The sequence below is a fragment of the Perissodus microlepis genome, chromosome 6 (assembly GCF_051167445.1).
Source record: "Perissodus microlepis isolate ML-2025 ecotype Zambia chromosome 6, ASM5116744v1, whole genome shotgun sequence".
NCBI lineage: Eukaryota > Metazoa > Chordata > Actinopteri > Cichliformes > Cichlidae > Perissodus > Perissodus microlepis.
The window spans coordinates 16,063,661-16,088,930 of NC_140466.1; the positions used below are offsets into that span (position 1 = coordinate 16,063,661).

Consider the following 25,270-nt stretch of genomic DNA (forward strand, 5'->3'; position numbering starts at 1 on the left):
ACAATGTGGCTGCTGCTCATTCATGCACGTGCTTTCACAAATATGCCTGTGTTTTAACACACACATACATCGCATGCATGCACAGCATGGCCACTTGGGATATCTTTGTTTAAAATATCAGCCCTTAAAGCTCGTTGTCACATTCTGATTAGCACAAAACCCCTCAAATGATGGGCATTTAGAGCAGACAAACAAGTTCTGTTTGCTGGATTTAGACCACATTTGAATGACTGAATGAGGAAATTAAACAAACGGGTATCTGAAATTAACAATTTATTTCAGTTGAAAAAGATAAATGTCTCACTACGATCAAAGGTCAAGCAGTGATCATTAGAAAGGTCATCTCTTCAAAGTTGGTTGTATATACTTTGAATGTGTCATATGTTTGAATAAGGCTTTCACGATTATCTTGGCTCGACAACAGAGTAAATGTCAAAATAATTGACAGGGTGCTGAAAAACATTGTTAATCACCTTAATCTTCACTGGTATAGATGTTACCTACACAAATGCTCTGCATTGGACTTTAGAGATTTTTGGTCTGTGTTCTTTTTACTATGACATCAGAGCACACCTGTGTCGCCGCCGACCGATAGATAAGTCATCATCACGGCAATTTTCCTCTCCAAGAGCTCCCAAACTTCCTTCCTCAATTTGTCTCTCACCCTTTCTCCTCTTCGCTTGTCCATTCCCGTCAAATTCTGCCCAAACTCCCTCTCTCTCTTTCAACCTCAGGGTCAGCACTTCTTTTACATTGCCTCAGTCATTTCCTTCTTAGACAGACTGAAACACAAACATTATAAAGGCTTTACAGTTACCTGACCTTCAAGGTCCTGGGAAGGAAAAGTGTTTGCTGAACAATTGCTCAGCAAATCTGTCACCACCTTCATCATCATCATTTTATTAGTTGTATTTTTTTTTTTTCCTTTTCACCGTAATCACCTTAAACATTATCGTCGTCATCGCTATAAGCAACTGCTGCATGTGAATATGTCAAACGAACAATAGGCCTATAGAATCAGAGTACAGACGGTGTCGTCTGCTGGTCCTGGTCGTCACACTTTTTTGCTTCCACAGCTGTGGTTCCAGTTGATCACTCTCTGTGTGCTAGAATAACGCGGTGGCACCGTTGCGCCTGCAGATGCTGCATAAATTTGCGTGTAACATATAAAAAGCTACACGGGGGACAGACAGAAATCCTTTGGGATTAGCTTTTTCCTGTGCTTTACAGTATGTGTTCCTGTCACACAGTTGTATTGTTAATAACGTTTTGGTTCATTAAAGATGTTCACTTTGCTTCCGCTTCATTTAGAGATTATTTTAAAATAAGATACAAACAAATGATAATGCGCATAGTTTTGCTTTTTGACTGAAGTCGGGACGGGTAAAAGGGTAAAAGAAGTTGGGACGAGAGGGTGTGGGGCGGGTTTATAAATGAGAAAATTCTAAATTAAAAAGTTATAAGGTTAGAAATGGATAGATAAACATGAAAGTTTTATATCTCCACGTGTTACCATGTCTTTACATTAATTTACTCATTTATTTACTGCAGTGAAAGTACGCTTCAAGTCTGGATAAAAAGCACTTTACATAAAAGTAAGAGGAATTTGTATATGATACAACACTGTGTCACATAGTGAGTAACGAATCATTTTACAGTTTGGATTTCCCCTTCTTCAGGTAAAACCCTTCTCAGACAGTCACAGTTTTCTCGGGACCAGACTGTCTTATTTAAAGCCCCATGTGAACACTCAAACTGTAAATGGGGAATAATAATAGAAACAAACGATAACAGGCAGCTTCCGCTTTTCCCTTGAGTGAGGAAGAAATCAAGAGATGATTGTTTTAATCTCAGCGCGGTGCCTGTCACACCCTCCTCCTGGCTACCTTAAAATACCCCGCTCAATAAAAAGAGCATCAATAGGGGAACCTGTGTGTGTGTGTGTGTGTGTGTGTGTGTGTGTGTGTGTGTGTGTGTGTGTGTGTGTGTGAGAGAATGCACCTGCAGAAACACTGATCTCATCTGGGCAAAGAGTTGAAAATGAAAATGTTTTAAACGAAAAGCTTTGGATCCAGTAGAAAATAGGCCCCATCAGCAGCATTAACTGCCAAAATCTAGATCCATCTGTTATTATTTTTTAAATTTTATTTAATGTATTTATTTATTCACTTATTTATTTATTATTTTTAGTTATTTCGTTTTCTATGCTGGTCATTTGTAAGAAATGTTTTTATAAATTGGTACGGGCAGTTGAACACAACAAGCCATTTAAACAAAGCCGACCTTTAAGGAGAAATGAGGCCACTGTCATCATCATGATGAACACAAAAGAGTTTTCAGATAGGAGGTGTGCATTGCTACACTGGTATAAAGCACATATACAGTATACGTATACTTTATTAGGTATACCTTGCTAGTACTGGGTTGGACCCCACTTTGGCTTCAGAACATTAGTCATTAAGGGTGTGGCATGTGGTGTTTAGAAAAAGCTCAGTTGGCACATGAAGATATCCTACACGCCATCACACCACTACCAACACCTTGAACTGTTGCTACAAGGTGTTTGTGCCAAATTATGACCAGGCCATGTTTTTCCAGTCTTCTTTTGTCCACGTTTGGTGATACCGCATGAAGCCTCAGTATGCTCAGTTTCCTGTACTTAGCTAACAGGAGTGGCCAGTCTCTGTAAACTCTAGAGATGGATGTTTGGGAAAATCCCAATAAATCAGAGGTTTCTCAAATACTCAGATCAGATCTGAGCGACAAACATGCCACATTCAGAGTCACTTAAATCACCTTTCTTCCCAAACTGATGTTCAGTTTGAACCTTATCAGGTCATCTACATGCCCAAATGCATTGAGTTGCTGCCATGTGGTTGGCTGATTAGATATTTGTGTTTACATGGAGATAAACAGGTGTACCCCATAAAGTGGCCAGTGAATGTATGTACATGTTTGGAATAAACTGCAGTACAGTCTGTTCTTTTCAACCCAACAAACAAGCAAGATCACTTTTTTAACCCCTTTTTATTAGGCCTTCGTGGATCTTGAGAATAATATGCCAGAAAACAGAAACAGGCTCAAAGCTATTGTGACTCATTAGTGCAGTTAAAGAAGTTCATATCCTAGCTTGCCTGGTAGAGTGCTTCACCACCTAGCCCTGCGGGGAGTCTCTCCAGAATTGATTTTTCTCAGAGATGAATTTTACTGTGCCTTTGCCTGGTGTAACATGCCTTTAGAAGTGTGTGTGTGTGTGTGTGTGTGTGTGTGTGTGTGGCCTTGTGACTATGAAGTTACTTCTAGCAGCACAGTAAATATTATTTTCCTTATATTCTGCCTTAAAATATGTCATTACTGTTTTTAATTTGACAGACATCTATCATCTGTGATAATGTTCATGTATTTCCCATTATCAGATTAAAATAAACTTGGAGAACTTACAGTGAGCACATGCACATAAATCAGAAAACGCATACACACTCCCCAAAGTGGGCTCCATGGCCACATTTCCTCCGCGTCATGTAAACACTATTGTGTACCCGGTGATAGGGATCACTGGAACCTAATTGTTTGAGGCAATATTCGCAGTGCATTTCATGGAGAAAGTGACAAACAATGCTGTGAGCGCTGGCCGGGACAGACGCCTCTCTTCTCCTCCTGCTCCGCGACAGATGTCGACTGTGTTTATTTTTCCTGATTGTCCTGGAGACAGGCCATCCAGCCACAGGACACACCAAGGAGGGTTTTAGTTTAGTTAGATATTCAGCACAAAGGAGGAGGATGGGGTTGCATTGCCAGCCTTGAACCTGATCTCTTCCCCCCACATAGCACGGTGTACACCTGATCATCTCTATCAGGACTCAACCTTAAGTATTGGAGGGATCAAGCTACAGGAAAAATAGGAAAGGATTTCAATTCTGTAAACATGAACAAACATTAGAAGATAACACCATTGTAGATGAAAAAGATCAAAAACAGGATAATTTTCTTCTGAAGAATAATGAAAAGGATATTTTTTTTTGTGAGTCAAGAGGAAAAAACGGGAGTGCGTGCATCATTTCACATAATTACTGAGTAATCTCATAATTTCATAATTTCTTGTGATTTACTTCCTGAAAGTTTGTTCTCTATTACCAGCTTTCCTTTTTGCAGAGATCCACCAGTATATTTTAATTCTTACTCCCAAATCCTACACAGAACCTCTGTCTGCTATCTCCTTGTACAGGATTGGAAATTCAGCAACTAAACTCGGCACATGGGTACCTCTTAGGACCCTGAAGGTTCTTATCTTTATCACTGATTATGTCATCATTATTTTGCTTAGCAACAACCTACAAACAGGCTAAAATGACCTGTTGTGCTCCCATAGCACCTTGTAAATTGTATCATTTTAATTTCAGGACAGTAAAATAATATCTTTTTTAAAGCCACAAAACTTAAATTATGCATGATATATTCTGATGTCATCATGTTGCCGAGCAACAGGCTAAAATCAAGGACCAAACAAAACAGCATGGACTTGTACTATTTGACAAAATAAGCAGGCAGATACATTATAACTAAATTAAATATAATGGCTTTTTAAATTAATTGCAAACATTTATTTTATGGCAATTTGAAGCCTAGTTAAAAATATTTTATTTTATTCAGCAGTACCTTTACAGCCCACAAGAGGGCTCTGAGTTTTGGAAAAACAGCCATTATTAAATTATAGCAGTAGTTTTATTTTCATTTCATTTTAATTCCTTTTATAATGAATGACAGAATTTGAAATAGATTTAGAAATCATTGCAGAGGTAGTTAAACCACAACATGTATGATCCATTTTAATGATGGGTGGTCTACAGAGATTTGATAAGCTCAGGACTTTGATTTTTCATTTTCGGTCTACTTGTAAAATAACTGACTCAAGTCACACCTTTTATCAAACAAGTTATCAGATTTCACGCTTGTCCATGTGAAGCGACTGGAGGCTTGAAATACACCTTTAAACAGACGGTAAAATCAGTGGAGTTCCCCTTTAATTTTTGGAAACGCAGTCATTCGTGAGATTAGTTTCCCTCGTGCGTCTAATCTAATACAGATCAAAAAATCTGATCAAAACTCATCCTAAATCGGTTGCAGTGATGCTCTGTGAAACTGTTGCTCGTTCAAAAGCACAACATAACTTTAGAAATTAGATCAGTGAGGAGTCTCGTTTTTATCTTCTATCTGTATAAAGTTCATGGTGATTCTGATTACAGTAACGGCACCTTGTACAGCGTCAGCCACATGTCGACGGTCACACATCGCTCCGTTCCCAGGATGCACCTGGCCACAAGCAACCAGGCGGACGCGAGGGACAGCTGTTTCCTGTGCACGCTTCCTGGTTTGGCAGAGAAAAAAAAAAGAGGGGGGGGGGCTTTAGTGGTGGGAGGGAGTTGGGGTACAGAGTTGGGCAATGGGGTAGATTAGTGTTTTTGCTGAGGGATTTTTCAAACAAGAAATATCTGCCACAGCCACAGGTGTGAGGGTAAAGAAGGGTGTCACACATATAGAGTATATGCTACAACAACACAATCTCATAAAAGAAGAATAAGAAGTCAGAGCTCTATAGGGTGAAACTCAGAGTTTGACTGGATCAATAATTAAAGAGAAAAAATTCAAAGTCCTGCTTGTACCACAGGGACAAATAACAAACAAAGACACGGGAATCGTGGGAGAAATGTTCCTTTATTGTCTCCAGTCTTTGACTCCCCCACCCCAGGGGGAGAGCGTGGTTGGCCACCTAATCAGAGCATAATGGTCTCAATCAATAGTTTCCTTGATTGCACACGTACTGTACATTCCACATTAACAGCGCACAAACAGGGCTGTGTTTTCATGCGAGGTGCTTAAATCAAGGAAGCCTGCGATAGTGTTTCATTACATGATTATGCTGCTGCTCAAATCAATACCATGTTTTTCAATATTTCCATGGAAATAAATAACTTCAGTGAATAAGTTCAGTCAATAGGTTATTCTGAGCATAACAAGGCAAATATCTGACCAATCAGTGCAGTTAATTGGACAGAATCTGTTAATAGCACTTTTCTGTTTGTCTCCTGTAAAGTCTGGATGGACGTTTTATATTTCTGAACTAAAGGAATAAAGACTAATCATTATGATGCTTTTGCAAACATGGCTAGAAAAATAAAAACCCAGAAGATGTTGCAGCATGAAACCTGTAACTAAGTATAGTTGTATTAAGTGTCCGTGAGCGCGCATCGTTGAGCCTATTTAGACGTTTTTTTCCAGACTTTAAAAAACGGTTTTGTGACATTCAGGAAAGACGAGCGTGAGATGAGGTGACACAGTGGAAAGACGGTCCAGCGACACTCGCTGTGTGGACCTGTCTGACTGCCGCCCGCTGACCTTTGACTCTAAGGCGTCATTACGTGCGGAACTTTACGAGAGCACTGCGGCTTTTCAAACAGCCAGCTCACATCCACTTCCACTTTTGGCAACAGAATTACAAATATTTCTACACGAGATGAGCTCTGACAATAGCCTTTGTAAGTGTGTGTATATATGAATGGATGAGTTTCTGTTTGATTCTCTGGGCCTCGGTGCCAAAACTGTATGTGTCTAAATGAGCATATGTGGACGGCCGAGGTTGCGATTGCCACTCGGCACACGTACGGTGCGTGTGTCTGAGTGCGTGTGTCCTTTGGATCGTGATGTGTGGAACAACAGCGTATTGTGTCTTCCTCTCTCATATTTCTCATCATCAGCACTGCCGGTGTCTAAATTCCACTGGTGTGTTCACAGCGTGACGGAGGGACTCAGCCCTGTTGTCAACCCCCATCCTGCAAAAATAGGAAACACAGCATCACTTTTCCACTTTCTCCCTCACTTTTCACCACTAATTCAAAATATATGTCTTCCTGTTTGGAGCTCTCACACTCTGGACTTGGTTGTTTGTATTGGAGAAAGGGTGCAGTTTTGCACATACTCTGTGCTGCTTTTTAAGCACAGAGTGTGAGCAGCCATTGGGGAAACACCTCCATTACTCTGACACATTAACTGTAGATGTTTATGCCTTTCGCCCCTGTATTTGTCAATATGATTTACTCATTATGTGATATAACTGCATCAGACACCTGTGATAATGACCTACAGTATTGGTCAGAACTGAATCAGTCTTACACACAGCTTTTTCATTTTCACAAGGCTTATTTCGCCTTCTTGCTAAGCATTGTAAGATTTTGGGTGCTGAACTGGCCTGCCAGCAGTCCAGACCTTTCACCAACTGAAGACATTTGCAGCACCATAAAACATGACAGAGAAGAGCTGGGACTATGTGAAAGGGTGAAGTGCTGCAGTAAAGTTGCAATGGTCCTATCTTTTATACAGTCTATGGTTCACTCTATTAAGATGTGATTATTTCCAAGGTCCATTTAGTTTTAGTTAGCTGAAGCTAAACCAGAAGTTAAAACGAGATGGTGAAAAACATTTTTAGTTAATGTTACGACTGTTGTCGTAATGTTGTCTCATATGTAAATCTGAGTGTGCAGGTGCCTTTCCGTGATTGGTGGATCCATGGGACGGACCATACAGATTGGCTCATGACCTGGAGACAACATATAAGATGACACCGCCGTGGACCTCAACCGGCAGGCTTTGTGTTACCTGTTTCTTTATACAGGAGGAGGCGTTTCCGGATGTGCTTTGCCGTGTGAAGACGTGCGTGCGGAGGCTCCGTGTAAAGGTAGTCAAAATAGTGATATCGCCAGTTTGCTACTATTTTGAGGAAGCTCGTTTAATACGATTCGTGCTTTGGAGTGAACGAGTGTGCTCGCGGGGCAATTTATGACCGAAAATGTCCAACCGACAGACCCGTGCCGGCGTAGAAAAGTTGCATGCGGATAGCAATCCTGCCGCCGCAGCTAGCAAAGCCAATGCTAGCCCAGCACACGCCGACAACATACCTCAGTGGGCTCAAGACATGATGTCCGAGATCAAAAAAACGAATGCTGGGATTACTAAATACAGAGAGATCATGAGATGCAAAGAGGAAATAGAAAAAGGAAGAAAAGAGTCAAAAGCCGAGATGGAAAAGTGGGCTAAGAGTGTGGAAGATAACACTAAAGCTCAGTTTGAGTTGCTACGTGAGGAGGTGAGGCTGATAAGCGAGACGTCCATCAGTCTGGCTAACGAGATGGAAGCGCGGAAAAAAGAAGTGGATGACACGCTGAACGACCAGTCTGACAGTATAACCAGCATGGAGACGAAACTGAAAGAAATGGAGAAGGAGATGCTGAAGCTGAGGAGACGTAGTGAAGACCTCGAGGCGAGATCACGACGCAACAACATACGCATCGTGGGGGTAAGAGAAGGGGCTGAGACAGGCAAGAAGCCGCCGGAGTTCATAGCTGGACTGCTGAAAGAAAAACTGGGGCTATCAGTGACACCGACGCTTGACCGAGCACACCGAACACTCGGCGCGAGACGAGACGGAGCCGGGGCTCCACCGAGAGCGTTCGTGGTGAGATGCCACTACTATATAGAGAAGGAGGAGATACTGAAGAAGGCGAGGGAAATGGAGAGAACGCCAGAAGGTCGGAGTGGACGGATTCGCATCTTCCCAGACTACACCCAGGAAGTAAACAACAAGAGAGCAGCCTTCAAAGAAGCAAGGAGCCTCCTGCGTACCTGCGGGGGGGGGGGGTCAGATATGGGCTCCGTTATCCGGCAACGCTGGTGATTACACCGGAAGGGGGACAAACGAAAACCTTCGAGACCCCAAAAGACGCCATGGAGTTCATCAAGAAGACGTTGACTCCCGGGTGAAGTATATGGGCTGGTCTGAGTTTGGCTAAATATAAGGGCTACACTGGTGTAAGGACTTAACTGTCTCAGGAAAGATATTGGTGATTAGATTTTGCAATATTGGTAAAGTACCACCTCATTTTATTGTTTTATATTTGAATATTTTGTTTAAGAAATGCTGTGGCTCTTCTTTATACTACTTACACGTTGTTTTTGTATTACTGGATTTTATTTTCAAGATCTTTTTGCTACAAGCTCCCCCTACTGTGTTTTTGTTTTTGTTTTTTGTTTCCCCTCCTTTTAGGAGGTGGGTAGATTAGAGGGTGATATTATATTTTTATTACCATGGGATATTTTGCACGGAGCCGCACATGGTAGGCTTGGTGTGTAGGAGATGGTGGACCGGTTGGCCACGAGAGTGCTTGTTAATGAGCACTGTGTTTGGGTTCATGTATGCAATGTGTTGTGTGTGTGTGTGTGTGTGTGTGTGTTGTTTCCCCGTTTTTTCCTAGACACCGTCCTTTTATTTTTTCTGTTCTTGCTGCCAGACCTTCAGGATGTGATCCAGATAGTGGACGACATAGGAGTGTAGTGGACATGTTGGGCTGTGGACTCCTGGCATGGCACCAAACATGGATGTGAGCGGAATGGGCACAAAGTTGATGAGCTGGAACGTAAGGGCGATCAACAAACCGGCTAAACGGAGTAAGATCTTTTCATATTTAAGAGACCAGGGAGCAGAGATAGTATATTTGCAAGAGACACATTTGTTAAACGGGGACCACCTCAAACTGTGTAGGGGGGATTCAATCAGATCTATCATTCAAATTTCGATAGTAAGAGTCGAGGAGTGGCCATCCTTATACACAGGAATAGGGATGGGTATCGTTTAGGTTTTATCCGATACCGGTGCCAAACCGGTACTTTTGAAACGGTGCCGGTGCTTAAACGGTGCTCAAACCGGTGCTTAAAGAATGGATAACACAAAATTGGTCCAAAAACCTCTCATGTTTAGCTGGGTTTTTTTTGTAAAAAGATGACAATGTTAGCCTTTTCTGCAGCTATGGGGCATATATGGTATCACTCTTGGCTGGAAGCAGTGCTTAAACAATGGAAAAAGCACAAACTTTGTCCAAAAACCTCTCATGTTTAGCTGTTTTCCACTTTTTCTTTGGTCATTTTAGCCTTTTTGGCCAGGGTGAAGGGAGTATCTGCCATCAAACAAGAAGACAGCCGCATGTAGCTATGATGGTGTTTGCTAGTTCACCTTACATGCATTAATGTAATAACGTGGTTAGCCTACTCAAATTACACACGAACAACATTAAGCTACTCACGCAGTGAAGAACGGCTGCTGCTGCCATCATCATCCGTCATCATTTCTGCTACACTGGCAGGGCTAGGGGCCAGGACTCTCCTCTTCGGGTTTTTGGGGGATGTTGCTAACTCAGGGTCCGATAACAGGCACCACTCCCGCAGTAGATGTGCTCGGTGTGAGGTCTCGCAGCAAGCTATCAAATACGGTGCATTTCTCGGCTTTTAAAAAAAACGCTATGCGTCGCCAGGTGTTTCATCGGATTTGAGGTGTTACCTCCTTTGACAGTATCACAGTATCACCTTAACGCACTTGTTGCAGGCTGCTAAGTTTGCATATTTTGCCGTGAAGTACAGCCAGACTTTTGACCGCTTCGCCTTGGACATTTTTAATCTGTAGCTCTGCTCTAAAAGAACGTACCTACCTGGGCCCGCCTACTATCCTCGGAAACGTAAAATGATTGGCTAGAATCTAAAGTGTATCACAGCTCAGAAAAAAAAAAGCACCGAAATAAAGCACCGAAATGTGCGCTGCTTTTCGGTCTGGTTACTACCGTTTATGTCAGAACCGGTGCCATCATGGCACCGGATACCGGTACCCATCCCTACACAGGAATGTACAATTCATAGAAACAACTGCCATAAAAGACAAACATGGTCGATACGTTATTGTAGCTGGGAAATTATTCAATATGCCAGTAGTGTTGGCAAATGTATACGCACCCAATTGGGATAATGTTCAATTTTTTAAGGATTTGTTTCCGTTACTACCTAATTTGGACACACATAATTTGATTTTGGGGGGAGACTTGAATTGTGTCCTAGATTTGACTCTGGACCGCTCTAGCCCAACACCTAGTGTGCTAAGTAAATCTGCTCAATGCGTTAACTCCTTTTGTGAAACATATGGTATATTCGACCCATGGAGATATGCAAATCCGACTACCAGACAGTACTCCTTTTATTCCCCGCCACACCAAACTTATACTAGAATTGATTATCTTTTGTTAGACAATAAATTGACCCCAATGGTAATGAATGTAGAATACCCTGGTATAGTACTATCTGACCATAGCCCGGTCACATTGAAACTTAAATTCCCTGACTATACACCACCTCAGAGGATGTGGCGTCTTAATAGTAGATTGTTGGCTGATGATGATGATTTTAAAGAATTCATCAATTCGCAAATAGTTTTTTTCTTGGATCTTAATGATACTCCTGATATAAGCAGTGGCATTTTATGGGACTCATTAAAAGCGTATATACGCGGACAAATCATTTCATACAGTGCTGGTGAAAGGAAAAGAAGAATGAAACGTACCACAGAATTAATGAAAGCAATAAAAGAAGTTGACCGGGCAAATTCTATGACTCCATCTGAGGAGCTGCATAGAAAAAGGATTTTGCTCCAGACTGAATATGACATTCTGACAAGTCAGCGCGAGGAGGATTCATATCTTAGGTCAAGACAAGATCTCTATGAGCATAGTGAGCGCGCCGGTAAACTCCTGAGCTACCAGCTGAAACAATCAGCAGCTGCTGGTATGATAGTAGAGATAGGAGATAATGTGGGTAATAAAATTATAGATCAGAAGGGGATTAACAATCAATTTAAATCTTTTTATGAGGACTTGTATACCTCAGAAATAAATGATAGGGACCGAGTGAAGAATTTTTTTGAAAACCTTGAAATACCACCATTAGGGGCAGCAGATAGAGATAGGTTAGAGGGACCCATATCTGCCACGGAGATAGACAAAGCAATTCGGAGTATGAAGACAGGAAAAGCGCCGGGCCCTGATGGGTACCCAAGTGAGTTTTATAGAACATTTGCTCCCGCACTGATTCCCTTGCTTTGCAGAGTATTTAAGGAAGTTCTTGATAAAAAAGTTTTGCCCCAAACAATGTCACAGGCCTTGATCTCTGTACTCCTTAAGAAGAATAAGGACCCACTTAAATGTGAGTCATATCGCCCAGTAAGTTTACTTGGATGCGATTATAAAATACTGACCAAAGTACTGGCAGCTAGAATTGAGCTTGTTATAAGTAAGATAATACATCCTGATCAGACAGGGTTTATTGCAGGTAGACAACTCTCCAGCAATCTCCGCCGTCTGTTCAATGTAGTATATACTGCTGAAGATAACATTATGCCAGAGATTGTGATATCCCTAGATGCCCACAAAGCCTTCGATAGAATAGAGTATCACTATCTGTTTACGGCCCTCGAGAGATTCGGCTTTGGTCCAACATTTTGCTCGTGGATTAAAATAATTTATTCGAGCCCCCAGGCTATGGTGAGAACGAATAATATCATATCTGAATCCTTCTCTCTATTCCGGGGAACAAGACAGGGGTGCCCTTTGTCACCCCTGCTCTTTGATGTGGCAATTGAACCCCTTGCGATGATGCTGAGACAGGCTACTGAATTGGTAGGGATACAAAGGGGGACACAAAACCATAGGCTGTAAGAAATTATCCTCCCCCTTAAGTATGCCTTCATAGCATCCCACCAAGTAGCCAATGTAGTGTCCTCTCGATTATTTGTCTGTTTGTAAAATTGTATTTCATCTCTTATCAATTTAATAAACCCAGAGTCTTTAATTAAGGACACATTTAAATGCCATCTGCGGCTTTGAGGAATCTGTAAAATATTTCCAAGACACAGAAAAATTGGCACATGGTCCGAGAATACTATATTACCAATACTTGAATCTATAGAGTTATTCACTAAGGCTTCAGAAATAAGAAAGTAGTCGATTCTAGTATAAACATTATGAGGCGGAGAGTAAAAGGAATATTCCCTGCCTTCTGGATGCATTGTCCGCCAAATATCATTCAGACCTAAATCTGAGGTCATCTGCCTTATGGCAACTACAGATTTACTCTCTGTGCCTCTCCTAGGAAGTGATCTATCTAGGTCTTGATCCAGTATTTGATTAAAATCTCCTCCTACCACTATTTGTGCACCTTCTAATTCCAAAAGATACTGTGACAGGTTATGAAAAAAGGCGAGTATGTCCGCATTAGGTGCATAGATATTACATAAAATTATTGGTGTGTCCAGTAGTTGTCCATAAACCAATATAAATCGACCTTCCTTATCTGTTATTACTTTTGTTTCAGCAAAGCTAACTGCTTTATGAATCAGAACCGACACTCCCCTACTTTTATCAGTTCCAGGACTGGAAAAGACTTTACCTACCCAGGAACATTTAAGTTTTAAGGCTTCTGACTTGCACATGTGCATTTCTTGAATAAAGGCTATATCAACTCTTGATAACTTTAGATATGTTAACATTTTCTTCCTCTTAATCCCGTTATTCAACCCCTTAACATTCCAGCTGGCTATTTTGAAATCTGTCTGTCTATCCATCTTATATGTTGTCTCCTTGACCTGGAGACAACATATAAGATGACACCGCCATGGACCTCAACCAGCAGGCTTTGTGTTACCTGTTTCTTTATACAGGAGCATGTAGGGGTGGACTGCCTTTTTATTTGATTACCCTTTTCTCATGTTTTTGTTAGTTCGGGACATTTTGGGGGACATTATTCTCTTACTTGTTAAACACATGCTCCCATCCACTCTCTTGGTCCAGAAGCTCCATAATCCAAGTGTCCCAACTCAGGTCTGATGGCATTTTTTCAGTGGTGTTTTTAACCTCTTGGGAACTTTCACTACATTCCTTACTTGATGCAGAAAGAAGAAAAGAGTCAGGGATGCATAGCAAGCACAACAAGACACCAGCAGTCCAGACCTTTCACCAACTGAAGACATTTGCAGCACCATAAAACATGACAGAGAAGAGCTGGGACTATGTGAAAGGGTGAAGTGCTGCAGTAAAGTTGCAATGGTCCTATCTTTTATACAGTCTATGGTTCACTCTATTAAGATGTGATTATCTCCAAGGTCCATTTAGTTTTAGTTAGCTGAAGCTAAACCAGAAGTTAAAACGAGATGATGAAAAACATTTTTAGTTAATGTTACGACTGTTGTTGTAATGTTGTCTCATATGTAAATCTGAGTGTGCAGGTGCCTTTCCGTGATTGGTGCATCCATGGGACGGACCATACAGATTGGCTAATGACCTGGAGACAACATATGAGATGACACCGCCATGGACCTCAACCGGCAGGCTTTGTGTTACCTGTTTCTTTATACAGGAGCATGTAGGGGTGGACTGCCTTTTTATTTGATTACCCTTTTCTTATGTTTTTGTTAGTTAGGGAGATAAGACATTGTCATTTGGTTTTATTCTTTTCATAAATAAGTTTTGTACATCCTTTTGATACGGTCCCTCTTGTTTGTTGTTTTGGGGTCCACCCCGAAGCTATAGTTCGCTCCTTTCCTTTGTTAGAATTCAATCACTGTAAATAAATCACCATCAAAATTGTACTGGTTGTGTGATGTACTGCTTGGGGTCAGACAGGGGTGGATCACCCCTATATTATGGTCTGGCCACCCTTAGACAGGCCATAACACTAACTAAAATGAAACTAGACTTAAAACTGGCTGGTGTCCTTACCAGTGACCTTGGGTCTGAACTGTGGGCTCCTCTTTCCAGGTGTTCGTACTGCCTGAGTGGGACCAAGATGTGCTGTCTTGCCTCTTTTGGGTTTTCTGCATGTTTCTGGCTCAGCATGCACTTCTTGGCGTTCGCTGTTGGTTGCAGCCACTTGAGGTTTCTGGGCTCATTTGGGTTCTCAACACTGGGTGACTTTGATGGGAGTGAAAGCATCCTCACAACATAAATCACCACACTACCTGCTTTTGTTTCAGATTTTTTTTCTTTATCCTTGTTAACATGTTTGGGTACTGGGTTTACCTGTAATGCATTTTGTGCTCCAAAAGCTGTTATTTTGTGGAGCTGTGCTCCAAAAGCTGTTAGCATGACCTTTTTTTATCATTAGATTGTGCCACACCAGCACCTGAGAGAAAAGCTTTGAGTTTGATTTTGTGTTTTGCAGGCACTCAGGAGAATAAGTCATGATGTTTCTTGTGTTTGTCATGTTAGTATCTCAGTGCTTGTCAATCACCAGTCAACAGTGTCACCACTATGAACAACATCCTGCGACCGTTTGAGTCAAAACCTTCGAGAAGTCCCTGCAGCCGCTTCAAAACTCATCACTGAGCTCGATCTCTCTTTTAACACGCTGGAGACAACAATGAAAGATGACTTTCTTTCATATGCTGCTTTGAGGGCTTTGTTTGTGAACAACAACAGAATCAAAACCATCCATGAAGAGACATTTCACCCGCTGATTAATTTGGAGAAACTGGACTTCCACAAACCAGTTGGAGACTTTGTCTTCTGGATGGTTTCAGAACCTGATTTCTCTCCACTATTTCAATCTTTTGGGAAACAAATATACAACACTGGGTCCGGGAAACCTTTTCCTGCCACTGAGGAGCTTGAAGACCCTCCATTTTTGAGGAGCTTTCCTTCAGTCTGTCAGTGAAAGGGATTTTTTTTAAATCTTGAAACTGCCGTGACCCTGTCCAAAGACCAGCTGGCCGGGTCAGTCGTGGATATTCACAAATACCCCATAGTACTGGTGGAAAAGAAATATCGGGGGAAAATGCATAGAGTAACGGCTGCAGTTAGCTGACGGCCATCACACCCCTTAAATCTGAAAACTGATTGGTCGGGGTTTAGTAGCTCAATAGGGCAGTATGTAGGCCTGCACACACCACCAACAGGGACACGTGGCGTTTGGGTTGCCCGTTCCAGCAATTCGCTACACAGAAGATAATGGCATTATGCAACTGGCCCTTTGATCAAATGATGAGAGCTGATAGTCAAATAGTGCGCCCTGACATAGCACTGACATTTCCACATGTTGTAACGAGTAGGGACAGACCATGTTCAGTGTGTCGTGACACTTGCACGATGGAAGAACACACCCACTTGTTGGTGCCAGAAGAGCCACTGAGAAATTATTGTTTTAGCTGGCTCATTACAAGTCGATGGCTGGTCACCTGGAATAAGATAAAACTCTGGAGCGAATAATTGCCCGATTTTACTGGCCAGGAAACTGTTTTAGACTTAGAGCTTTTTATTGTCATTGTGCAGTTTCTTGCACAGTGAAATTGGGTAAGTGGAGAGCATAGAGCCGCTGTATCTGTGCGCACCACCATCTTGCATTTTTTGCATGTTTGGATGTGCGCCGATGGTGTGCGTCCAGTGGTGTCAGCTGGTGAACCAGCTGGTCATTTAAAAAGCACCTTTATGCCCCTCACCATTAATGGAGGTCCCATTTGAGCACATTGGCATGGACCTCATTTTATCAATGAGAAAAAGAAAGTCTTTAGTTCAGCTGTTGTTAACTGATCTTGACTTTGTTGATTAAACGTTGCAAACCTGCCTTCAGTGTGTCCTGTACATGAGGTCATTTAGTACACCACAGCACGGTGAGTTTTTTGAGCTGATGAAGTTCAGCCAAAACAGGAAACATGCAGCAGGAGACAGTAACTTGTTAAAATGTTATAAAAGGTACAATTAAAGATTTTCACCCTACAGGGTTGTCAATGATCCAAGGATAAATGTCTAATTTGGTCAAAATTTTATAAGCCATTTCTGGAGAGACTGCAGTGGAAATGTTGTCACTTTTGGACTTTGCTACCTGCAGCTAAACATTTGCAGCTAAATCATTTATTTAAAAGCAGAAGCTGCAACTGATCGAGTGAATGTTTGTCTGAAAACTTAAACTGAACTCCAAGGGTACCATTGCTCCAGCTTACCATCTTTACCTGAGTGAATCAGTTTGTTGAACAATCTAAATGATTCAGAAACTTCTGTGACATCAACTTAACTAAGGCTCATTACAAATTTCACAAAACACTGCTGAATACTTTTAATATTTTTTTATTAGTTATTTTTGTTTTGTTGTTATTTTGATTTTAATAAAACTAAATAACAAAGAATTAAATAATTTCTTTGTTTTTTTTAATTTAATTTCTTTTACAAATAAATTAATAATAATATTAATAATAATAACTATAAAATTAGTGATGTCAGCGTAAACGTCATTAGTTAAAATAACGTTAACACTGACAGCACTAATTTGTTGCCAGAGAGCAAGCCAAACACTGGTCCAGAAAAGGACGATCTCTAGTAGTGGTGCACTACTAGTAGATTTGTTTTAACCTCCTAGGACCTGGTGTCCACATATGTGGACATAACATTTTGGGTTGTCTAGACCAAAATACAAAATTTTGCTCTTCAAAAACCTGATATCCACTTATGAGGGAGGACATTACACTGCCACTGTTCAATCGAAATTTAAAATGAACGTCCTCATATGTGGATCTCATTGTTTTGAGAAACAAAAAAAAGATAGTTCGAATCTGATGTCTTTGTTTTTACATTCATCAGGTCCCAATCAACCCAAATGGCACAGAGAAATGAAAAATGCATGCCATGAAAGAGTTCAGGTCTTAGGATGTTAAAAATGTCCCTGCTGATGAGACCAGTGAATGTGGGGCGACGGTGGCAAGAAAAAACTCCCTCCTGGAGGAAGAAATCTTGGGAGGAACCAGGCTCTCTGGGAGGACCCTTCCTCCTGAGGGCAATACTTACCAGTACTTGTCCTCCAGTGTGCGATGGTGGGCTGGGACGAGTGTTGTTTCTTCTCAGCATGATGATGACCTTAACTTCCTTCCTTCCTTCCATTTCCTGTTTCAGAACTGAGAATGAAGACAAAACTGGTTAACAAGGTAACAGGACATTTAAAAATTCTCTCACTTCAGGATGAGATGCTGTGTCTTCTTACGTTTCTCTTGTAAAACAGGATGTAGGCCGAGTGCTGCTGTTCCTCACAAGCTGCAGATCCAGTTGTGTGGAGCACCTGTGCGTCATTATAGGTGAGCCAGCGATCTGATGTAGAGTGCTGACTCTCCTCAGGATGGACAGAACTACAGATGTAGTGTCCTGAAATCACATTAAGACAAATGAATCCAACTTCTGGAAGTCAACTGATTCAAGCAAACAGTGATTTTGACTTAGTGCTTCTTAGAACATCAAAAGCTTTTGTGTGTGAGTCCTTCACTGAAAAGTAGCAAGTTTTCATTTTCTGTTTGTCACAAGTCTGTTGTTTTACCTGACTCTGTGCCTCCATAATGACTAATGAAGCTGACAAGACTATAACAGCCACCACCCTGAGAAGGAACAAATCCAAAGAGTGTTAGTTTCATAAAGTCTCACATCAGTGCCATAATTAAGCTGATTTGCTGAGGCTACGTCCACACGAATGCGTTTTCGTTTGAAAACACATCGTTTTCTCTCCGCTTTGACCTCCCGTCCACACTGAGATGGCGTTTTCCTCAAGGAAAAACACAGCATCTTGAAAACGCTCTCGAAAACGCATACATTTGAAAACGGAGTTGTCCCGTCGCAGTGTGGACACTCGAAAACGCTGACTTTCTAAAACGATGACGCATTTTAGTCATGTGATGCAGTCATGTGAGCAATTAAACAAAGATAGCCGAGTGCATTATACAGCAGTTGTTTTGATTGCTCTCAACTTTGACAGCCCTAAAAAAGATTAATATCAGTTTGTACATGCTCCGGATAGCTTTTCTTCAAATTCTGTTATTCTCACTCACTTTTGCGCATGCGCAGGACTGGAACGTAAGCGTTTTCGGCCGTTTCAATGCAGACGCACAACTATTTGAAAATGACTGAAAACGCTAGTGTGGACACGGAGTTTTCAAATCTATCAGGACTAATGTGGACGTAGCCTGAGACGTTCTGCAGTCTGTTTTTACCTGATTGGATGGCACCACCAAGTCCCTCTGCAGCCTGACGGGGTCATCCACCTTCTGAATCTTGTAGGTTTGTGTAAAGCCAAACCTCTTCAGATGCAAGATCAGAACTCTGGCAGAAAAGAAAAAAAATAAAACAAACAAGGTAGAAAATAAGAAGAATGAGTTTCAAACACAAACAGAAGATGGGAGAAAACGACTGCTCAAGTATTGTCTCGAAAAACTCTGATATTTGATGCGCCACAGTTTGGAAACCTGGTCAGTCGATCAATTCTGATGTGACCTTACTCACCTTGGCAGTGTATCAAAAGACGACTTCAGTTCTGAGGCCGTCCCTCCACAATCACAGCGAAATTCTATTTCTTGTTCCTGAACAACAGCACAGAGAAAACAGGCTTTATGTTAGAAAGAAATCTCAACATATGCACACACACATACACACAAACACTAACAAAAAAGGTGTGTTAAGATCGCTGACACTACAACTCTATTGGAATTTGTGATCTTACCTTCAAGTATGTCTCTAACATGTTTATAACAGACCCCTCTGGAACCAGGTCAAGAGACAAGCTGGTGAATTCCTCTTGCTGTGATGATTGGTGACCGCAGCTACACATTTCAGGAGTAACGTAGTTAAAGTAAAGATCAGGTAGGTGGAAAAGAGGTATATGAAAATATTGCAACCAGCTCTGCGTTTCTGAAAGACAGGCTTACCTCTTGCATGTCCTCATGTTTTCCATTTTAAAAATGTGATGGTCTTCTACTGGGCAGGTATAACTTTGGCCCAGGAGAGCTGCGTTCCTCTCCAGGTGAGGTGTGAGCCTTTTGACCTCATTGAGGAACAATGTTAGGAATTCATGAGCGTCCTGAAAGAAAAGCAGAGAGATTTAAAACAGTACATCAAAATCAGAAGGTAAAGCAAAAAACGAAATGTCCAAATAGCTGACGCACTTTCTGTGCACTGCCGGTGTATTCAGGAGCTTGACTGCTGAATGCCTTCTTAAAAGCTCTTAGGTGGTGATCTTTAAGGCCATAATCTGTTGACTCATGACAGTCCCTGACATCAATGAGCCTTCTGTAGAAAGGAAAGGGTAAACAGACATTTCTGCTGTTAGATCTCTTTGTTCTTCAGGTTTTTGAAGAAAGTAGAAGGTTGACGTAGCGCACCTTAAGAGCTGAGCTTCTGGATCTGTGCTCCACAAAACCTCCTGACGCCTGATGTCTCTTATGAACTCCTCAATGTTGAGGAGGCTCTGCAGGCAGGAGTTCATGTAGCAGGTGTTTCCGATGTTTGGAAACCTGACACACACGCACAACGTTTACAGTATCAGTGTAAAAGAATTCATTTTCTCCACTTTGACAAAGTGAGCTTTGGTCTTTGTGCACCACGTGTACTCACCCGAAGCAGTCTATAGTCTCAGTTTGACTTTCTATTATTTTTCCACCGCATGCTACACTGCTCCAAAAAGGTAAAAACACAAACACAAAATTAGGAAAGATGTCAGGATGCTGAGCAGTGTATGTGCGTGTATGCATGAGCTTTGAAGTTGAAACATTTTGGAGGACGTCTTTCTCTTACCTGTTAAACACATGCTCCCATCCACTCTCTTGGTCCAGAAGCTCCATAATCAAAGTGTCCCAAATCAGGTCTGCTGGGATCTTTTCCGTGGTGCTTCTTACCTGCTATATATAAAGGACATAGCTGTGTGCCTCATTGCTCTTAATTGCTCTCATTTAAATGCTTGATGACAGTGACTCTTTCCATAAAACATACCTTCCCGGATTTAAAAAGAGACCAGCGACACCTGTTTTGTGTCTTCACTGTGTTGCTCTCTGCCTCTGCATCGCTGTCAGTTTGCTGCAGAGGATGAACAAACATAAGTTTATTAAAAAAGTAAAGTCACTTAAAATTAACAAGTGCATTTTAAAGAGAATGTGCATTTCATATGTTTTGTGTAAAAGCAAACCGAGGAACAGCAGCAGAAGTGTCTCCATTTTCTCTTCTTCTTCTTCTTTTGACCATTTTCAGGGTTAGCTGGTGTGGCAGCAACAGAAGCATCCGGGATGCTGATGAGGAGAAAAGTGTAAATGTTGTGGAAATTTATAAGAAGGAGTACATTTTGCTAATACAGATTGCTAATAACAGTGAATAACTGTAATGGAATACCAACATGAACAAAATCATGTATTTTATACATTTACACTCTACATTTTCAAACGCTAATCTCTGCAACCATATAAATAATAGACAAGACTAGAAGTAGTAAAAAAGATGTAAATACACAAGGTGGAAGAAAAATGCCAATAAAAGGGAAATAAAAGAGCTCCAACTAAACCACTGCTATAAATATCTCCAGCAGCATTAAAGAGTGGCGCATTTCTTTACCTCTGATGAGACGTAGAAGGAATTTCCTTCTCTGCCACGTTTTGTTTGTGTAATTTCTGTTTAGAAACAAGAAAACCAACATCAGTAATGGCATAAAACAAACATACCAAGGGAGTCTCTCCATGAAAAGTGTCCAGTTAGAAAATTTGGTATTATTTCATATTATTTATCACTTTAGTGAGCTGTCAGCTCATGAAGCAGATATATAGGAATATCTTTAAATAAAATAAAAACAATTTATTCATGCTTTAAATTCAGTTTTAAAGTTTGTCCTGTGAAATACAAAATCCTTCATTTGGTTCTGATCAAAATTCAGTTTTTACAGAAATCATCCATGAAGCTTCATTAAAAGCTTCAAAAATGCTTATTCACCACAAAAAATATTTAGAGAAACATCCTGCAAGTCTCTTCGAACTTACCTTTCTGTGAAAAAAAAAAACGTTTAAACATCTTTGAACTTAATTTGAGGACATAGCTGTGCTAAATTGCTCTTAATTCTTCTCATTTAACTGTGATGAGTAAATGCTTGATGACAGTGACTCTTTCCATAAAACATACCTTCCAGAATTTAAAAAGAAACCAGCGACACTTTTTTTGTGTCTTCACAGTGTTGGTCTCTGCCTCTGCATCGCTGTCAGTTTGCTGCAGAGGACGAACAAACATACGTTTATTAAAAAAGTAAAGTCACTTTAAATTAACAAGTGCAATTTAAAGAGAATGTGCATTTCATATGTTTTGTGTAAAAGCAAACCGAGGAACAGCAGAGGTGTCTCCATTTTCTCTTCTTCTTTTGACCATTTTCAGCAACAGAAGCATCCGGGATGCTGATGAGGACAAAAGTGTAAATGTTATTTTTCAAAGTGGAAATTTTTAACAAGGAGTACATGCTGGAGATTGCAGATAAAAATTAATAACTGTAATGGAACAAAATCATGTATTTTGTACATTTACACTCTACATTTTCAAACGCTAATCTCTGAATCAATATAAATTATAGACAAGACTAGAAGTAGTAAAAAAGATGTAACTACAAAACACCAATAAAAGGGAAATAAAAGAGCTCCAACTAAACCACTGCTATAAATATCTCCAGCAGCATTAAAGAGTGGCGCATTTCTTTACCTCTGATGAGACGTAGAAGGAATTTCCTTCTCTGCCACGTTTTGTTTGTGTGATTTCTGTTTAGAAACAAGAAAACCAACATCAGTAATGGCATAAAACAAAGTATATGGTATGAAAATACAAAATCCTTCATTTGGATTCAAAATTCAGTTTTTACAGAAATCATCCAAGAAGCTTCCGTAAAAGTTTCAAAAATGCTTATTTACCATAAGAAAATATTCAGAGAAATGTGCTGCGAGTCTCTTCAAACTTACCTTTCTGTGAAAAAGAAGTTTAAACATCTTTGGACTTGAGGTGATCGCAGCGAAAATCTCCTCAGCTTTGCAAAAGTTCAACTGAAAACAAGCAGTCAAAGGTTGTATATTTATAAACTTTCAGCATAGAATGTTCATACCCTGAACAGCAAACATCATCATTATGATGTATGGGGCTAATTTGCATATTTTGGAATGTATGCTCATTTGAACTGTATGGTACTCGTCTCCAAGCAACTGCTACAAAAACAGGTCAAGTCAAGTGGCTTTTATTGTCATTTTAACCACGTGCAGAGGTACTGTACAGAGTGAAATGAGACAGCGTTCCTCCGAGACCCTGGTGCTATATATGACATATACGGACAAACCCAGGACTACATAAAGTGCAGTGTGCATAAACTGCAAAAATAAACAAGACAAAACAGGACGATACAGACACAAGACAATGGAAATGTGCAAAATGCTGAGTATTGTGCAAAAGTAACTTGGTGTCTGTATGTATGTGTATGAGTGTGAGATACTGCAGATAAGTGCTTGGTAGTGACGTGTGTGTAGGTGTGCGTGTGCCAGTGCAGTCACTGAGTGTTCAGGGGTCTGACGGCTTGTGGGAAGAAACTTTTCCGTAGTTTGGTAGCGAGGGCCCGGATGTTCTGGGACCTCTTTCCAGAAGGCAGCAGGGTGAAGAGTGTGTTTGAAGGGTGTGTGGGGTCCTCCAGCAAGCGGTTGTTATAAGGAGGGGAGAGGGGCTCCAATGATCTTCTCAGCTGCTCTCACAATCCGTTGTAGGGTACTGCGATCCAATACGCTGCAGTTACCATACCAGACAGTGATGCAGCTACTTAGGATGCTCTCGTTAGTCCCACTGTAAAAGGTGGTGAGAATGGATGGTGGGAGATGGGCTTTCCTCAGCTTCTGCATGAAGTAGAGATGCTGCTGGGCCTTCTTGGTTATGGAGCTGGTGTTGAGGGAGCAGGAGAGGTTCTCCGCCAGGTGGACACCAAGAAATCTGGTGCTCTTGACGACCTCCACAGAGGATCCATTCATGTTAAGTGGGCAGTGATCCCACTGTGCTCTCCTGAAGTCAACAATCTCTTTTGTTTTGTCCACGTTCAGAGACAGGTTGTTGACTCTACACCTCTACAGATGGCCCGCAGTGCAACCCTTCAGCTTCCTAGTAGATTCACCTATATACAAATTTAAAGACCTAGGAGACTTACTTCTCGTCAGAGTTGTAGCATTCACAAGATTTTCAGAAAACTTGACCTTTGAACTTGAGGTCAAGGTCACTGATATTCAAACTGACCCCAGAACTTTAGTAGATGCACCAATGGCATCAATTCAAAATCCTGCCCCTCGTTCTCGAATTATTGTCTTGACCAAGCTGAGTATACAATTATGAAAGAATCATTTTCCATTTTTATTTCACTATCTGTAACTAAGACAAATAAACAGTATTTGGGACACAAGTCACTATTAAAGTGGTTAGTGAGACTCCACATCTGATAACAGTATAACACACTGCTTATTTATGTAAAATTGTCATCAATAAATGTGTTCAAAACAGAAGCTACACTGGCTTTAAAAGTTTTTGTTAACTCTGACTACCTGTCTGCTCTTACCTGTTTCTTTTGCTCTCTGCTGTCTTCATCCTCCATCCAACTCTACAGCTATTGTTAGGGATGACATGATGAAACTGAAGGGTGTCTGGGCACCGAAAAAAGAAAAGAAGAGAGATTGGATTAGGCTGCAGCTGGCGTGCCATTCTCTCACTTCAGGATGAGATGCTGTGTCTTCTTACGTTTCTCTTGTAAAACAGGATGTAGGCTGAGTGCTGCTGTTCCTCACAAGCTGCAGATCCAGTTGTGTGCAGCACCTGTGCGTCATTATAGGTGAGCCAAGGATCTGATGTAGAGTGCTGACTCTCCTCTGGATGGACAGAATTACAGATGCAGCAGCTGTTTCCGATGTATGGAAACCTGACACACAAACAAAAGTTTACAGTATCAGTGTAAAATAATTCATTTTGTCCAGGTTGAGAAGGTGAGCTTTGGTCCTTGTGCACCACGTGTACTCACCTGAAGCCGTCTGTAGTCTGAATTTTATTTTCCATTATTTATCCACCGCCCAAATGTTTCACTACGCTACTGCAAAAAGGTAAAAACACAAACACACAATTAGACACTGAGCACTGGATGTGCATGCATGCATGAGCTTTGAAGTTTAAACTTTTTATTTTTATTTTTATCATCAACAATTTTTATTTATTTCATTTTAAACTTCAATAACAGAGCTTAAGGATAACTACATAAATAAATAGTTTAAAAAACAAACAAACAAAAACAAAACAACAACAAAACAAAACACTACAACAACAAAAAACAAAACAAAGGGAAGTTATCCTATTCTTTCTTCGCACATCAATCCCCACACCACCACTCTGTCATTACTCCTCTGTTCTTCAAGTTACAGAAAGCCAGCTTGTAAAGGGGGACCAAATACAATCATATTGAGGCAATTTGTCTAATAAACCATAAGTCACTTTTTCGTAAGACGCCAACTTAGCCATTGTCTTTAGCCACTCTTCATAGGGAGGGGGGTTCTTTTTCCGCCAATGTCTTAGCAGGACCCGTTTGG

The 25,270-nt window shown here is 40.9% G+C and overlaps 1 protein-coding gene across 1 annotated transcript; it reads right to left on the bottom strand.

The window, feature by feature from the left end:
* Nucleotides 1-17,171: 17,171 nt before the first annotated feature.
* Nucleotides 17,172-24,853, bottom strand: LOC146385358 (ubiquitin carboxyl-terminal hydrolase 37-like). The gene is made up of 17 exons (XM_084931061.1): nucleotides 24,712-24,853; nucleotides 24,435-24,612; nucleotides 24,256-24,340; nucleotides 22,637-22,717; nucleotides 22,383-22,438; nucleotides 22,012-22,084; nucleotides 21,819-21,902; nucleotides 21,261-21,316; nucleotides 20,274-20,330; nucleotides 20,042-20,173; nucleotides 19,826-19,949; nucleotides 19,589-19,740; nucleotides 19,384-19,483; nucleotides 19,167-19,243; nucleotides 18,878-18,986; nucleotides 18,211-18,268; nucleotides 17,172-18,041 (listed from the first exon to the last, which is right to left on the bottom strand). Exons 3-17 carry the CDS (start codon nucleotides 24,289-24,291, stop codon nucleotides 17,857-17,859), a joined length of 1,380 nt encoding a protein of 459 aa, XP_084787187.1. The 5' UTR covers nucleotides 24,292-24,340; nucleotides 24,435-24,612; nucleotides 24,712-24,853; the 3' UTR covers nucleotides 17,172-17,856.
* Between the last annotated feature and the right edge of the window lie 417 nt (nucleotides 24,854-25,270).

Coding starts and splice junctions, on each gene's coding strand:
- LOC146385358 (XM_084931061.1), bottom strand. CDS start 24,291: ATGGAGGATGAAGACAGCAGAGAGCAAAAGAAACAG. Junction 22,085..22,382: donor CCTTCTACGTCTCATCAGAG/GTAAAGAAATGC, acceptor TGTCCTCATCAG/CATCCCGGATGCTTCTGTTG. Junction 21,903..22,011: donor GACACCTCTGCTGTTCCTCG/GTTTGCTTTTAC, acceptor CGTCCTCTGCAG/CAAACTGACAGCGATGCAGA.